The sequence below is a fragment of the Penicillium alfredii genome (genome assembly GCF_028826965.1).
Source record: "Penicillium alfredii strain IBT 34128 chromosome Unknown utg000011l_segment0_segment0, whole genome shotgun sequence".
Lineage (NCBI taxonomy): Eukaryota > Fungi > Ascomycota > Eurotiomycetes > Eurotiales > Aspergillaceae > Penicillium > Penicillium alfredii.
This window is the reverse complement of record NW_026622708.1, coordinates 494439-508437: the sequence shown is the minus strand read 5'-3', so window position 1 is coordinate 508437 and position 13999 is coordinate 494439. Positions and strand designations below refer to the sequence as shown.

At 51.9% G+C, this 13999-nt stretch overlaps 8 protein-coding genes across 8 annotated transcripts; 5 read left to right on the top strand and 3 right to left on the bottom strand.

The window, feature by feature from the left end:
- Positions 1-527: 527 nt before the first annotated feature.
- Positions 528-890, top strand: NUU61_008621 (uncharacterized protein; the record flags this gene model as incomplete). Its single annotated transcript, XM_056659146.1, has 2 exons — positions 528-560; positions 630-890. The coding sequence occupies 2 exons, from the start codon at positions 528-530 to the stop codon at positions 888-890; spliced, it is 294 nt and encodes a 97-aa protein (XP_056507439.1).
- A 538-nt stretch (positions 891-1428) lies between these two features.
- On the top strand, positions 1429-2807 carry NUU61_008620 (putative aminotransferase family protein (LolT); the record flags this gene model as incomplete). The annotated part of the gene is made up of 3 exons (XM_056659145.1): positions 1429-2016; positions 2106-2641; positions 2756-2807. The coding sequence occupies 3 exons, from the start codon at positions 1429-1431 to the stop codon at positions 2805-2807; spliced, it is 1176 nt and encodes a 391-aa protein (XP_056507438.1).
- A 331-nt stretch (positions 2808-3138) lies between these two features.
- On the top strand, positions 3139-3840 carry NUU61_008619 (beta-class carbonic anhydrase; the record flags this gene model as incomplete). The annotated part of the gene is made up of 3 exons (XM_056659144.1): positions 3139-3224; positions 3373-3535; positions 3616-3840. Coding segments are annotated over 3 exons (474 nt in total), but the record flags the coding sequence as incomplete, so codon positions are not given.
- Positions 3841-4431: 591 nt separating this feature from the next.
- On the bottom strand, positions 4432-5328 carry NUU61_008618 (DUF1115 domain protein; the record flags this gene model as incomplete). Its single annotated transcript, XM_056659143.1, has 1 exon — positions 4432-5328. The coding sequence occupies one exon, from the start codon at positions 5326-5328 to the stop codon at positions 4432-4434; it is 897 nt and encodes a 298-aa protein (XP_056507436.1).
- A 1860-nt stretch (positions 5329-7188) lies between these two features.
- NUU61_008617 (uncharacterized protein) lies at positions 7189-9659 on the top strand (the record flags this gene model as incomplete). Its single annotated transcript, XM_056659142.1, has 9 exons — positions 7189-7444; positions 7522-7607; positions 7674-7770; positions 8465-8643; positions 8718-8825; positions 8881-8899; positions 8969-9141; positions 9204-9303; positions 9355-9659. The coding sequence occupies 9 exons, from the start codon at positions 7189-7191 to the stop codon at positions 9657-9659; spliced, it is 1323 nt and encodes a 440-aa protein (XP_056507435.1).
- A 393-nt stretch (positions 9660-10052) lies between these two features.
- Positions 10053-11510, bottom strand: NUU61_008616 (putative RING finger domain protein; the record flags this gene model as incomplete). Its single annotated transcript, XM_056659141.1, has 4 exons — positions 10053-10311; positions 10386-10823; positions 10886-11337; positions 11403-11510. The coding sequence occupies 4 exons, from the start codon at positions 11508-11510 to the stop codon at positions 10053-10055; spliced, it is 1257 nt and encodes a 418-aa protein (XP_056507434.1).
- Positions 11511-12305: 795 nt separating this feature from the next.
- On the bottom strand, positions 12306-13009 carry NUU61_008615 (mitochondrial fission 1 protein; the record flags this gene model as incomplete). The annotated part of the gene is made up of 4 exons (XM_056659140.1): positions 12306-12635; positions 12742-12835; positions 12913-12931; positions 12994-13009. 4 exons carry the CDS (start codon positions 13007-13009, stop codon positions 12306-12308), a joined length of 459 nt encoding a protein of 152 aa, XP_056507433.1.
- A 139-nt stretch (positions 13010-13148) lies between these two features.
- On the top strand, positions 13149-13951 carry NUU61_008614 (kinetochore Spc24 family protein; the record flags this gene model as incomplete). Its single annotated transcript, XM_056659139.1, has 3 exons — positions 13149-13256; positions 13319-13716; positions 13774-13951. 3 exons carry the CDS (start codon positions 13149-13151, stop codon positions 13949-13951), a joined length of 684 nt encoding a protein of 227 aa, XP_056507432.1.
- Between the last annotated feature and the right edge of the window lie 48 nt (positions 13952-13999).

The window sequence follows — 13999 nt, the reverse complement described above, 5'->3', positions numbered from 1 at the left end:
TGGTATAACCCTTGGTTTGAGTAGAGTCGGATCTTCGGCTCGTAGGTGCAAGAGAGAAGAAAGCAGCAGAACTGGAAAGGAGGCAGGTCTTGACCGTGGCTTACTCCCTATGTCCGGCGCGCTTCGGGATGTTGAATAATCGAAAAATCGGCTCCACCGGTCGGGTGGAGCCTGCGCCTGTTTTCTGGCTGGCGCTGTCACTCACACTCGATCTGCACTGAAGATGCTCATTTCGAGTAACGTTGACATGGTACAGTCAGGCTGTGCTACGCCATGATGGAGTGCAGAAATGCGTGCCCAAGTGCCGGCTTGATCATGTCAACAGAAGAACCGAGGGCCATCTCAACGCTTGCAACGGACCAGTGCTAAAAAATGACAGTGATCCAGCGTCTGCGTTGATTCACATATAGCATACTCATTTCAAACAGCAAATCATCCAGCAATGCCTCTCTAGCAGATCTTCCACCCCCCCGGGCACCTTCGGGGACTCGGCCTCGAAAGTGGCCTTTGTCAACGACATCACCAAGATGTACACCGACCTAGGTCTGCCGGTCTTCTACGTCGTGGCCAGTTTCATTCCACTTGACTAGGCAGATTTCCTTGCTGGAGGGAGACCCTGTCCGGACAAGCCGTTTGTTCGCATCGTGATCACCCATATCGCTCTGAGGATCCCCGACGCCGCCGCCAGCTACCGGCGCACTACTTTCCAGATTGACAAAATCTTGAAGCTTCATGTCGCCGACAAGGGGTGTGACGGAGTGTATCATGTTGCCGAGACTGAGCGCCGACTGTGGAAGATCAGTGGGATGATCCCGCCGCCGTATCAGAGTGAAGCGGAGCGGCTGTGGGCGGAGGAAAATCAAGCGACTCCGTATGACGGGGCATATTAGGGCTTTTGGATAAATTGTTTGTTTATAGCTATTTCTGCCATGGAAAATTTTGTATGCTGATTGAAACCACCCGGGCGTGACAGTCGTTGCTAGCGAAAGACACGGCTGTGTACGAGTCACAATAGACCAGGCTAACATTCCCCAATTCTGCAGAAAAGAAAGGATGCATCAAGTAAGCTGACAGTGGAGTTTCTCCACGCCCTTCACGATGGTGTGGATCTTGTACGGAATTGCCATTGGCCCTGGAGACTCGTGTCCGGTTAGAGTCGCGATTTGACTCATCTTCATGGATGGCTCAACCTGGGAAGTATTTTCTCTGTTCTCTTGCAAATCACTGCAACTTCCAGTGTCCATATCATGGCTTCAGAACAAGCGACTCCCTTTGGCAAACCAATGCTGAAGCATTGGCTCTTCGATCCGGCGTATAAGAACCTCAACCACGGTCTGCATCTTCATACCCCACCACCGCCAACTTGAGTATTTGGTTGACATACCCCGACCAGGATCCTTCGGCGCGCACCCGATTCCAGTACGGGATATGCAGCGGCATTTCCTCGATGTCGCCGATGCACAGCCTGATCCGTATGTGCGCCAAAAGCATGCGGTCTATCTGGAACAATCGCGCGAAGCAGTCGCCAAGGTGCTGAACGCCTCCAAGGATGAGTGTGTCTTTGTGAAGAACGCCACGACCGGTGTGTCCACCGTGTTGCATAACCTGGCATTCCAGCCGGGAGAGGTACTTATCTACTTCGAGGCCGTGTACGGCGCTGTGGAAAAGGGTATTGTCTCGCTGCAGGAACACTCGTCTCTGCAGGCGCGCAAAGTCGATTTTCAGTATCCCATCACCGAGGATGAGCTCGCGCGCCGATTCCGGGAGGTAGTTCGCCACACCCGCAATGTTGAGGGCCTGACGGTCCGCGCTGCCGTCTTTGATGCCATTGTCAGTAATCCCGGCGTCCGGTTCCCGTTTGAGCGAGTCACGGCGCTCTGCAAAGACGAGGGAATTCTGAGCGTCATCGACGGTGCTCATGGAATCGGCCACGTCCCTCTCGACATGGGCGCGCTGCAGCCGGACTTTTTCGTGTCTAACTGCCACAAGTATGACATTCTTTCTCCCGTTGACATCGTAAGTGCTCGATTCTTATGCTTTCACTTTCCAGGTGGCTCTACACTCCGCGCAGCTGCGCCGTGCTCTACGTTCCCCGACGCAACCAGTACTTCATCCGCACCACTCTCCCAACCTCGTGGGGCTTCATCCCCGCGCCCACCTCCCCCGAGACCAGACCCTCCATCTTCCAGGACCCCAACCAGCCCCAGGAAAAGACCCCCTTCGAGGAGCTGTTTGAGTTTGTTGCGACGAGCGATGACTCTGCGTACCTGTGTGTTCCCGCGGCACTCAAGTTCCGAGCTGAGGTCTGCGGCGGCGAGAGGGCGGTCATGGCGTACTGCCAGAAGGTCGCCAACGAAGGCGCCGATGCCGTGGCAGCTATCCTCGGCACGGAGGTGATGCAAGAGCCAGGGTTAAAGCCAGGCGAGACGAGCCGCATGCGCCAGTGTTCTATGACGACGGTGCGGCTGCCGATTGCCGTCGGTTCTTCTTCTGGCTCTGCGTCTGCTGCTGCTGGTATATCGCCGGAGGATGTGCCCAAACTCGGGCCGTGGCTTCAGCGCGCTATGATTGAGGAATATCATACATTTGTGCCGGTCTTCCCGTATAGCGGGTCGCTGTGGGTGCGGCTGAGTGGGCAGACGTACGTGGAGAAGAGTGACTTTGAGTGGCTTGGAGGTGTTTTGCGCGAACTTTGTGAGCGGGTTGCGAAGAAGGGGTTTCTGGAGTAGTCTGTTGCAGACTATATTGAGTTTAGCGTCTCGCTGCGTCCATCATTACTAGCATGGTCCATCTTGATGCATAAATAGTTCGCAGCTGTCAAGTCAATATAATGCGTAAGCGACGTTGTGTTCTCTTTTATCCATGTTGGCGACTCGCAGTCAAAATCAACAGAGTCTATTTTATTACTTTCTCCCAGTTACTCTTTGAATACCAAAAGATGCCTCACTAGAATGATTGGCCTACAAGATCCCATCATTCCATCACGCCATCCAACGTCGTGGTAACCAAATCATCACCTCATACAACACCATCTTTCCCACTGCGGGGGGTGTTCTTCTTTATATACCCCTCCATGCCATCCCCAAGGTCCTTCCCTTAGCCTTATAGATATTATCCACAAGTTAATATATCTCCACCATGTCCGTCGCGCAAGAGTTCGAGGCGGCCAACGCCCAGTATGCGGCATCCTTTACCAAAGGCAGCCTGGCGCTGCCCCCACAGCGGTATGCACTGGACAGAAAGTGAATCCACAACAAAGTCCAACATGGATGATCTGATATTTGATGCTTCGGTTTAGGAAGGTGACTGTGGTAGCGTGTATGGATGCACGGCTTGGTAGGGTTCAACAACCGCTAACCAGCACCTGGCCAGTATTATACTGATAGCCTTCATAGATCCCGCCCGTGCTCTCGGACTAGAAGAAGGCGATGCCCATGTCATCCGCAACGCCGGCGGACGCGTGTCCGATGCGCTGCGCAGTGTGATTATTTCGCAGCAGCTGCTCGGGACCCGCGAGATTGTGATTGTCCACCACGTATGTTTTAAGCCATACATACATATCCATGTTTCTGTTTTTAAACATGTATTTTCTCTCCCAAATACTCATGTTTCCAGACGGATTGCGGAATGCTCACCTTCACCGACGATGTGATCCGCAACAAGATCCGGGCGGATCTGCACCAGAGCGTGGACCATATTGCGTTTCTGCCTTTTGGGGATCTCAGACAGAGTGTTCTTGATGATATCCAGTTGCTGAAGGATAGCCCGCTGGTGCTGGATGTGCCTATTACGGGGTATTTGTATGAGGTGGAAACGGGGAAGATTGTCAAGGTTGAGAGTGGTTAGTGATTGGGACTGTATTCAGGGATAGGATATAGTTGGCTTTCCGGAATAGTTGTTGAGTGGAAGACGGCCTAGAGCATGCACCAGGCTGGTTGGGACAATGCTGCATGGGGCTTCGTAGCTTGTGTTCTTGGTCGAGAATGGGGGGTTGTGGCTAGTATGAATGAGTAAGGCTCGAAAGCTGGGATGGACAGGGTATGAAGATACTTGGGGTGCGTTTGAGCAGGACCTTTGACATAGTCAAAAGTGAGGGTGCTTTTACGCTTCTTGCAAGTTGGAAGAACGATTTCTAGGAGAGCAACCCACCGTGGAGTGATCTTCACAATCTTCGTTCTTCCCGAGATAATCTTGAATACTTCATGCCATGAGAACAGGAGACGATTGAAGGTATCTTTTCAATCTTCACAGAAGAACCGTGAAGCTCGCCATGGAGATCCATTTCATATTTCACGGGCATTGGGTCGATGGCTACCATTCCCTGATATATCGTATTTGATTCTATCACGACTGAACCATCCATGCCCGTTCTATTGATATCGACGCTTCAACCAACTCTATTTACATTCGAGCCTACAACTCTCCAAGAGTCTAAAATATCACCTGCTCAAATGCCTCTTGCAGCCCTTTAGACCCCAACCACACCTCGAGTGCCTGCATATCACCCCGATTAGCCCTCTGCCCTCCTCGCTCCCCTAGCGAATCCGTGATTTCCTCCATGCCCGAAAACACCCGCCGAACCCCCTCAGTCTCTCGAAATCTCTCGCTAACCTTTTTCTGATGGCTAGGGATATCGCCCCACGAATGTGTCTTGATAAAGCTCATATAAGCATCGATATCCGACGACGCGCCCTCAAGACACAACACGCCCGGTTTACCCGCCAGCACGAAGCCCGTCAGGGAATATCCCGGAGCGAGATTGACCATATCATCTCTCTTTTTCCGGGTTGACAGAGATGGGAAATAGAACCAGACCCTGACGACCGGACCCCGGGAACTTGAACCCGTCCGTGGGTCCGTCTCCTCTGAAATCTCCGCCTGGCGCTGCTTGTTTTCCAGAAACCGGGCAGCCTCTGCTTGGATGCATTCAAAGGCCTCGAGAACATCACCCTGCGGGATGAGAGCCGCCAGTCCGGCCACCTCGGCTTTGGACATCCAGTCTGGTTGTCGAAGCGAATAGCCCAGTGACGGTGGCTGGTCTATTGTGTCCGAGTCCTCGCATTGCAGCGGAACGGAAATGTTGACTTGGATACTCTTGTCGCCGTCTGCAATTGGCAAACATACGACGAGAGACATACTGGCCGGCACCTGGCCAGGTGGGGAGGCCGGGTCTTGGCACCAGGCTCGGAGTCTCTCGACGCACTGCGTGGTGGATTCGGGGATTTCCAGCTCGCCTGGCGATGGGAACATGGCTGTTAAGAGGTCGATCGTGGACAATTGGGACTCCATGATGTCTGCCGGGAGGATGGATGGTTTTTTGGAGGCCATTGTGAATACTAAACCACGCGGATGGTGCCAATATCGAACGAGCAGCACTCGGCGTGCTGGAGGGTTTGTGGCTTTTGAGTTTATCGGTCCGTGATCATAGCAATTGGCTAAGAACTTTGAAGGCGTCAAATGTTACAAAATCGATTCCAATGAATGATAGGTGGCATTCCAAGAAGTGCAGATCCCACCTGGGAGAACGCTCCCTAATCCGCCTAAGATCCCCGAAATACGCCGATTTTGTCTTTAGTAGATCTCGATACAGTTCTACTAAAGGAGTTGCTAATAAAATTTATCCGGGATAGTTATCCTTTAATGGATCTTAAACCGATTAGAACTATATTGGGTATTCTTTGCCGTTAATTGACGGCCGCTTCCTGCGCCTTGCTTCCACGTGATTGCTTGCTTAGTTGGCTCTCGGTAGCCTCTCGGTCAGTTGCGCCCCCTCAACTAGTCCGTGACTGCAGGGTTTATAACAAGATCATAGATAATTTTAAAATAAAAGCCACATAATAAGCCTATGAAATGTAATTCTGAGTCTCTGCTATGCCTCCTAAAGCCAACACTGAAAATTTGCGTATAAATGGTCAAGTGCGTATATATATGGAGGACCAACAGCTGCAAATGCTGTGGGTCCGACTCGAGGGGACGGCTATAGGGGTTAATACAGAAAGAGGTTTTTGACTGCCAGGATATTATATAATACCACGTAAATAGTATGTGGGTCTATATAGAAATAGGCAAATACTGCTGATCAGCCACTATAGCCAATACGGTTAACACCTAAACCGAAAGAGATGGGGCAGATTCGAGGACACACGGCTCTCCATTGGCCATTGGGCGCTATTTAGTTGCAGCCGTGCCCTGAGACGGACCCACAGCATTTCCAACAGCATTTCCAACAGTATGTGGATCTGTCTTTGGTGGCAGCTAGTACCTGATCTTTCTCTGTAACCAGGGAAGTGTATGTGACCCAAGAATGTGGCACTTATTGGATAGGGGAGGGTGTGCGAAGAATATTTGAGGCCTCGCTCCGTGATATCCGTATCCTTGACCATTTTCGTGATGGCTACGGCCCGTAATAATGATCATCTTCAATTAGCCAAAGAATCGCTTGGCCTCGGGGGGCAGAGGTTTCCTTGTTGTGTAGAAGAAAACACCCCAGGAATTGTAAGGCCCTGGGGGCGGAAATATCCTCCTTATAATACCAGCCCCGACAATCCAAAGAGCTTGTCTCCTAACACCTCCCATCTTTCATCGGCCAATATGCGTCTCTTCAACTCTCGGCTGTTGATATGGGGGCTCTACTCCTTGCTCATCCCTCAGATCTCCTCTGTTCCAGTCCCTGAAAACCCCCACTCCCACGACTTGCAATCTCCCCAGATTGACCATGGAAGGACGCCTTTGCCACGAAACCACTCCCTTGATCATTCACTTGAGCGTCGCGTCGATGCCACATCCTCCCTTGGATGCGTTCGATGGGGGGAACAACTAAACATCCGGGGGGGAGAAGGCGTTGCCAAATATGTCATGTATGATGAAGCCCGTAAAGGTCAAAAGCCTAGGGAGAGAAACCAAGACCCTAGAGATCCGGACCTGATGTATGCGACGTTGTTACTTAAAGGCAAATTGGGACAGGGTGGCCAAGGCGAGATCTGGGACGGAATACTCACCTACCGCGACACGACAAAAAACAGGAGGCTCGGGATTGAAATAAACCGCCCACGGCCAGTTGCGGTCAAAACATCCGCGGGATGGTCATCGTTGGACCAGTCAGGCATTCAAGAAAGCATCGACAGCCCCTATGTTATGCGGTACATAGAGCGCTTCTGGTCAAGAACTGCCAGGGAATCGGTCCTAGTGATGCCGAAGGGCAAGGACGATCTGCTCGACGCTCTAGATAAAGGACAGAGACCCAATGTCCGGCGCGCAATATTCACTGCCGGAAGGGCATTGGAAGCTGCTCATGCCGAAAGGATCATCCATCGGGATGTTAAGCCCGAAAATATCCTTTTGACGGACGACGGTTCCTATTTGATCGATTGGGATTATGCCCGATATCTCGGTAATAGAGCTACCCCACGAGGTGCTGCGGGAACACCACAATACATGAGTCCAGGTAAGTTTCAGGTCCTGGCAACCTGCCCTTTCCCTATAACATATAAAATAGAAGTGGCTAATCGATATGATCTTTAGAGGCCCTCTATGCAATGGAAGATGATCCTCATTTTAAATATGATGGCTTTAGCTCTGATGTTTATTCATTAGCCAAGACATATCTGGTAGCCGACCAGTGGCACATAATGAGAGACAGAAGAGTTTCTGACAGGTTGGATGCTATACTACAGAAGCCTGCTCAAGGCAAAAACTCATCACCTGGTCTGAGTTACAAGGACACCCGTGACGTTCTAGAAAGATTTTTCTCCGAACGCGAGTTGCCCACACGTAAGTTGCGTGTGATGGCAAAAGGCTTATGCCGACAGGGTTCACGGTTCCACCTGGACAGATGGATGTATGAGTTCAAAAGGGTCGAAAACATCCTGGTCTTGACTTGACACAGGGGAGGCAAACTATAGGGTAGAGACAGAATTCTTCCACTTGCTTGTTTTGATTCTCCAGGTGCCCTCGAGATATTTATCCGAGATATTTATCTTGGCTAGATCAGATTCACCTGATATTCCTTGCAGTCTTGGTATGTCGCCACGTGATTGGGTTTAACGCGACGTCAACCCTGGCTTTGCTGTCTCCGAAGTCCAAAAACACAAGACCCCCCCCCCAAAAATATGGAAGCGACCGCACGCCTGCCTTACTGCCATCATAAGCTCCCTATACTTCGCTAGGAAGGACGTGTCCGTCTTGTTTTCTCTGGCAGACCTAAAAAATCCCACTTATGTCCAACGCATATCCCTAAGGTAGGTGACAAGAAGTGAAAGAGTCCATATCGTTGAACATGATCGGACCCCACGTTCATCTGCGATATCGTGGCTTTTGCTCATTGGGTGCCTCATTTGGTCATCGTGGGTTCAATCGATGTTTTACAATAATCGTATTCTGACTGATTCACTGGCCCTACGAATCCCCTCTTGTTACCTTTATTAGAGGGAATAAGCGATATGGCATCCCCGCCTATTTCCTTCAGAATTACTTGAACTTGGATACGTGGTGCGAGGAACCGTTCGCACCCCGAAGCCATGGTTGAAGGAATATTTCGACCAGAAATATAGCCCCGATGCCTTTGAGCCTATGCTTGTGGAATCTTTTGAGGATAGAGAAGCTCTCGAGCGGGCTCTGGATGGGGTGCAGGGACTCGTTCATTTGGTATGATATAAACAGGATGTTTACTATACGTTTTGCTTTGCTCAGTGTATGGAAGCTGACTTGGGTTAATTCAGACATCCGATCTAAGCTTTGGCAGTGACCCCAACGTCGTGATTCCCTGGGTGGTCCAGGCGACATTGGCAATCTTGGAGGCTGCGGCGCAAAGACCCGCGATCAAACACGTAGTCTTGGCTTCTTCGTCTATTTCAAACTTATTGGCTTGTTCCTGATCCCAAGGGGCACCGTATTGACGGAAGTAAGTACAGCGACAACAATAAAATAAGCCAGACATCCCAGCGAATATAAAACTTACTGCAACTCTTAGATACCTGGAATGATGCTGCCGTAAGAGATGCATGGGATGAAAATACTCCTGAAGAACACAAGGGCCTTGCAGTCTATTCAGCATCCAAGATAGAGGGTGAACGACAATCGTGGAAGTGGATTGAGACGCATCGATCTCAGTTCACGTTCAACACAGTTCTCCCAAGCTTCACGGTCAGTATTTGGGGTCAATACAACACAAGCAGTTTGACAGCCAGCTAACTTGAATGGTACAGGTTGGAAGGATCCTCCACCCCGAAATCTTCGGGTCAACAATGGGCTGGGTTCGACAATTACTCAAGGGAGACTCCACGACCTTTGGCAGATTTCATGAGCGTATGTAGCTTCCTTCCCACAACCACTGACAATATGCTAATGCTGTTCCAGAATGGTACGTCGACGTGGAAGACGTCACCAGACTCTTCGTCATTGGCCTTCTCGATCCCGAGGTCAAATCAGAGCGTATATTCGCGTTTGCAGACCAATCGACTTGGACAGACACTGTTGCCCGGCTCCGTCAGCTTCGGCCTGGGAATACACGTATCTCAAGCCCTTCTCCTAATGGCGTTAGGGATCGAGGGGATGTTCCTCCCCGTGAGAGAGCCCAGAGTCTACTTCGGGGGTTTTATGGACAGGCGGGCTTTGCTTCCGTTAGGGAAGCCCTCGCGAAGGACATTGAAGGATGGGGGTAATATATCTTCTAGAAGCATATCTATATGCCAAGTGTTTATTGATTCAACTAGTCCGTTCTGATGTTAGAAGTTCATACATCACATAAAAGATAAAAGCTCAAGGGTAATAGGGACAAACAATCCCTTTATGTACACAAGAACAGAAAGAAATCCCACGAAGACACACCTGAGAACCGACCGAAGACAGGCCCATATGGAAGAATCCTGCTATATGCAAATAACCCAGCCAGAAGAACAACAAGAAGGGAAAAAAGAAAAGGAGCAAGAACCATGAAACCTGTATCGCTGTAAGTGAAGTGGAAAAGAGAATCCCCGAAAACAAATCAATCATCAACCATCAAAATCAACATCAACCCTTGCAGCGTGCATATCTCGTACCACATCGAGGACAGTCTACCCGCCACCTCCCAACCGGCTCCAAACCCAGCTGGTGAACCCGCCATGATGGCCTTCGCCCCGGCTGGCACGTCGAGAACCTGAATCTCTGGACCCTCTAGATTCTCGAGACTGTGATGGGGATGAACGGGTGCCAGATGAAGAAGAGCGGCCACTGCGCGGAGTCAAGCCGGAACTTGGGCCTTGTCCGGTGGAAGTTCGGCGGTCAGGACTATCCTGGATCACAACCGGGCTCTCCCTGGTGCCTTCACCAGCACTGTGAAACATAGAACAGTCAGCTGGACAGTCCCCGGCATATAGAGAAGAGAGTTGTTGAGCCACGCTACTTACCCTCCGGTTGAATTGATACTTCGTCGACAGTGCGGACAGGTGTTGTGCTGGCTCAGCCACGCTTCGATGCAGTTGTAATGAAACCAATGTGTGCAGGGCAGTACCGTGACTTCGGTGCCGAGTTCCACTGCATCCATGCAAATCGAGCATTCTGCCTTCCCATCTGTCCCCAGCATCTCTTGGTCCACCTTCTTTTTAGGCAAAGATCGAATGGCCGTTCCTGCGGCCGGCGGCGGTGCTCCTCCGTGCGCATTCTGGTCGATCAACTGTGAAATGACTCGGTCAAGCTCTTCCTGCGAATAAACCGCATCCCCGGTTCGGTCGAGGTTAAGCAGAGCCGAAAGAATCGAGAGAGGATTAGGCCCGATCATGGTGCGTGCCCCGGGTCTTCCGCCTCTTGGACGCGGCCCATAATCTGCTCGGAAGGCACCCATGAGTCTAAAAAAGGAATAAATTAGCCATGTGGTCCTAACATAAGATTGGAATAAGAATGCCCATACTCGGCCAGGTTCTCTACCGGCGGTGCCCCTGGCCTGCGGCCCGCCAGCATTGCGAGGACGTAGTCTGTCAGGGCCTGGAAGCTCATCTGCGACAAAAGGATCGTGGTCTTGCCATCCTGGCGGCGGAGGGGGCGGTATGTGTCTGCGAGCCCATTGAAGATTGTATCCAGGCTTTGCACCATCATCGGAACCGTGGGATCTGCGTGCGCGGCTTCCTGGCGTGGCGAGTATCCCCCGCCGAAAGTGGTGCTGCTAAAGGTGAAGCGCCCATCGGGCGATCTATATGTGCGTTGAGCGAATCCAGGAGAACCTCCACCCATGAACCCAAACCCTGGTGAGTCTGGAGTCCCTTCTCGGGCCCAGGGATCGTGGTCTGCCCACGGGTTCATATTGGGTGGCGTACGCGGTTCGTCCGCGCGCTCGGGAGGGGGGTTTTCAGGAGGGATTTCGATCTATGGGAAGTCGCATAGTTAGAACAAGTCCTGATTAAAATACCGGGATCCAAGACGATGCGCACAATCTCGGTGAAATCGGATTCGCAATGCGGGCACGTCAAACCGCTATCATTTCTCAGCCAAACCCCACCACAGGCATGGCAGAACATGCGATCACCGTTATCGGCCATGGTTACCGGGTTATGATCGAGGACACAAATAAGTCAAATAATGCGAACGCGTTGTCGTAGGGTTGTGGTACAAGGGAACAATCGAGGTCGAAGCGGATCAGAACACCAGTTTGCTCGAGCGTCGGGACGCTGGACAGTCACGCGTCATTGTCTTATCTGCGGGGACAAGGCGGAGGGCATCACAGAGCAGACATGGGTGGTGTCGATGGAAAAGAAGGGCGAAATAAGCGAGTTGAAAGAGATAGAGAGGAAGAGGCAAGAAAACGAAAGGGAAGAAGATGCCGAGGGCGATGACGTTAAGCCCGGGACCAACAACTACCTTAAATAAAGACCATGAAACAACCACGGAACTCGCCCAGGCAATGCAGACAAGGACCGTTTCATGCAGCACAAGTGTAGGCAGCCTTATTGTTCTATTTTGGGCGCAAGTTTCATTTCGGAGAATTCGAAGCGATGCGGGTGGCAAGGAGGTCAAAGAACCAGAATACCCATGGAAGTATACCCAGGGGGTTTATATAGGGTTATATACGCGTCTAAGTAGATACTCGATCTTGGCGATAGGCAACAATGCTGATTCCATGAACGATGACAAGCGATATGTAGCGCCATTCGGCTCAAGTAGAGTAGAGACAGGAGAAAAGAAGAAACGCCCTCGCATGCTTCCCGAACGGCAAGATTTCGCAAAGACCCCACCGTTTCCACATAAACATTATACACATCCGCGGCTATAGGACGCAAGGGCTGTCTGGCCCGGCTGTGCCACAGCCCTTGCAGGCGCCAATCCCCACAGCGTGTTTACCGTCTTCTGGCTCCCTTGAGAACCAGACTACCCACCACGCCAGCGGCCACGGCTAAGCCCCCCACGATGGCAATGCCCACTAGGCCTTCCTTGGACACCTTGTCATCGATCAGTGACCCCAGGCTGGCAGCCTGCAGGTTGCCCGGCTCTTTCTCCAGCAGTAGATCGTTGTACCGGCGCGCCTCGCCGTAGTTGCCTAGCTTGAAGTTGCCGAGAGCCAGATAGTATAGGCATTCCCGTCGTCGCTCCGGCGCTCCCCGGAAGATCTCTGACAGCAGGCGGACGCCTTCCTGCTGATCAGAGCGAGTGTTGGATTTGATCAGGCCCTATAATCTCCCAGTGTGTCCCGCAACGGCGGGGAGAGTACCGGTTAGCACAAGCGCTTCAGATGAGGCAGCGAACCCCCCCAAAAACCGTGCACTCGATTCATACCCATGCGTAGTTGAACTTTGTTTGGATGCCGACATAGTCACCCTCCTTCTCGTATTGTGACCGTAGGACCTGCAGCTCGGCGGGTTTCAGCGGACTGGAGCCACGCGAGGCGAGTTAGTTCGTTGCTGAGGCTCTGACTTGACACCAGGGGCATTCCACGGGTGGACGGACCTCTCCGCATCTGCGGCATCTGGCACAGCGACACCACGTTAGTTATCTCTTAACAGGCGACAGACAAAACAAGCCACATACAGGGAAGATTAGACATGGCGGAAAACGAATCGGTTGGGTATCGAGTCGAGAGAGAAGTCTAGGGGGGAAACTGGGAGATCAAATGATTCGACCGAAAAGAAAACGGACAGCCGCGGCGCTTGCGAAGGAAAGCAAACGTCACCGCGGAGAGCAACATGTGGCGGTGCTGTGGCTGTTGCTCCCGCAACACCCCAAACAACCACTTCCATCCCACCATCCTCTACCAACCACCCACCATGTTGCTCGACGAGGACCCTGGCACGGTAGGTGTTGGAGTTTTCTTGTGATCATCCAAAGAAATATTGTCCGCTGACCCCAGCCACAGCTGATCCACCACACCATCGGCAATTTCAACATCCACCCCGATAAACAAGCCGTCACGCGCATCAATGACTCGCTCTCCACGCTGCAGCAATCGCGCGACCTGCGCATTCGCGAGGCCGAGTCCTCGCTGCGCAAGTTGTCGCGCCACTTGCACTCCCTGAGCGCCCAACACGAGGAAGCAGAGGCAGTGCATGATTCCGGCAAGCATGCAGCCGAGATTGTCGAACTAGACACCAAGAAATTCCGCATCGCCAAAGCCGCATCCGAGCTGGAGATTGAAAGTGAGCGTCTGGAAAGTGAGCTGGAAATGCTGAAGGAGAGGCTCGCCGACCTGGAGGCGCAGGGATTGGAGGGCGACGAGGCGACACGGCGCGAACGTGAGATGGATGATGCGACCATGTGCGTTCCCACAGTTCGAAGCACTTTATCTGGATGGCTGCTAATACGAGGTTTTAGTCTGCGGCTCAAAATCTTCCGCTCGCTCGGAATTGACATCGAACCCGACGAGGCTGGCAACTTCAATCGCGCGGTCATTCGCAACAGCCGCAAGGGCGATGTTCATGTCGTCAACATCGATCCGAAATTCTCCCGATTTTTCTATTCGAACTACTTCTGGTCCACGATGCAAGGGTAGTCATAATGGGAGCTGGTTCTCAAGGCGTTTATCTTTGTTGGCGTTGTT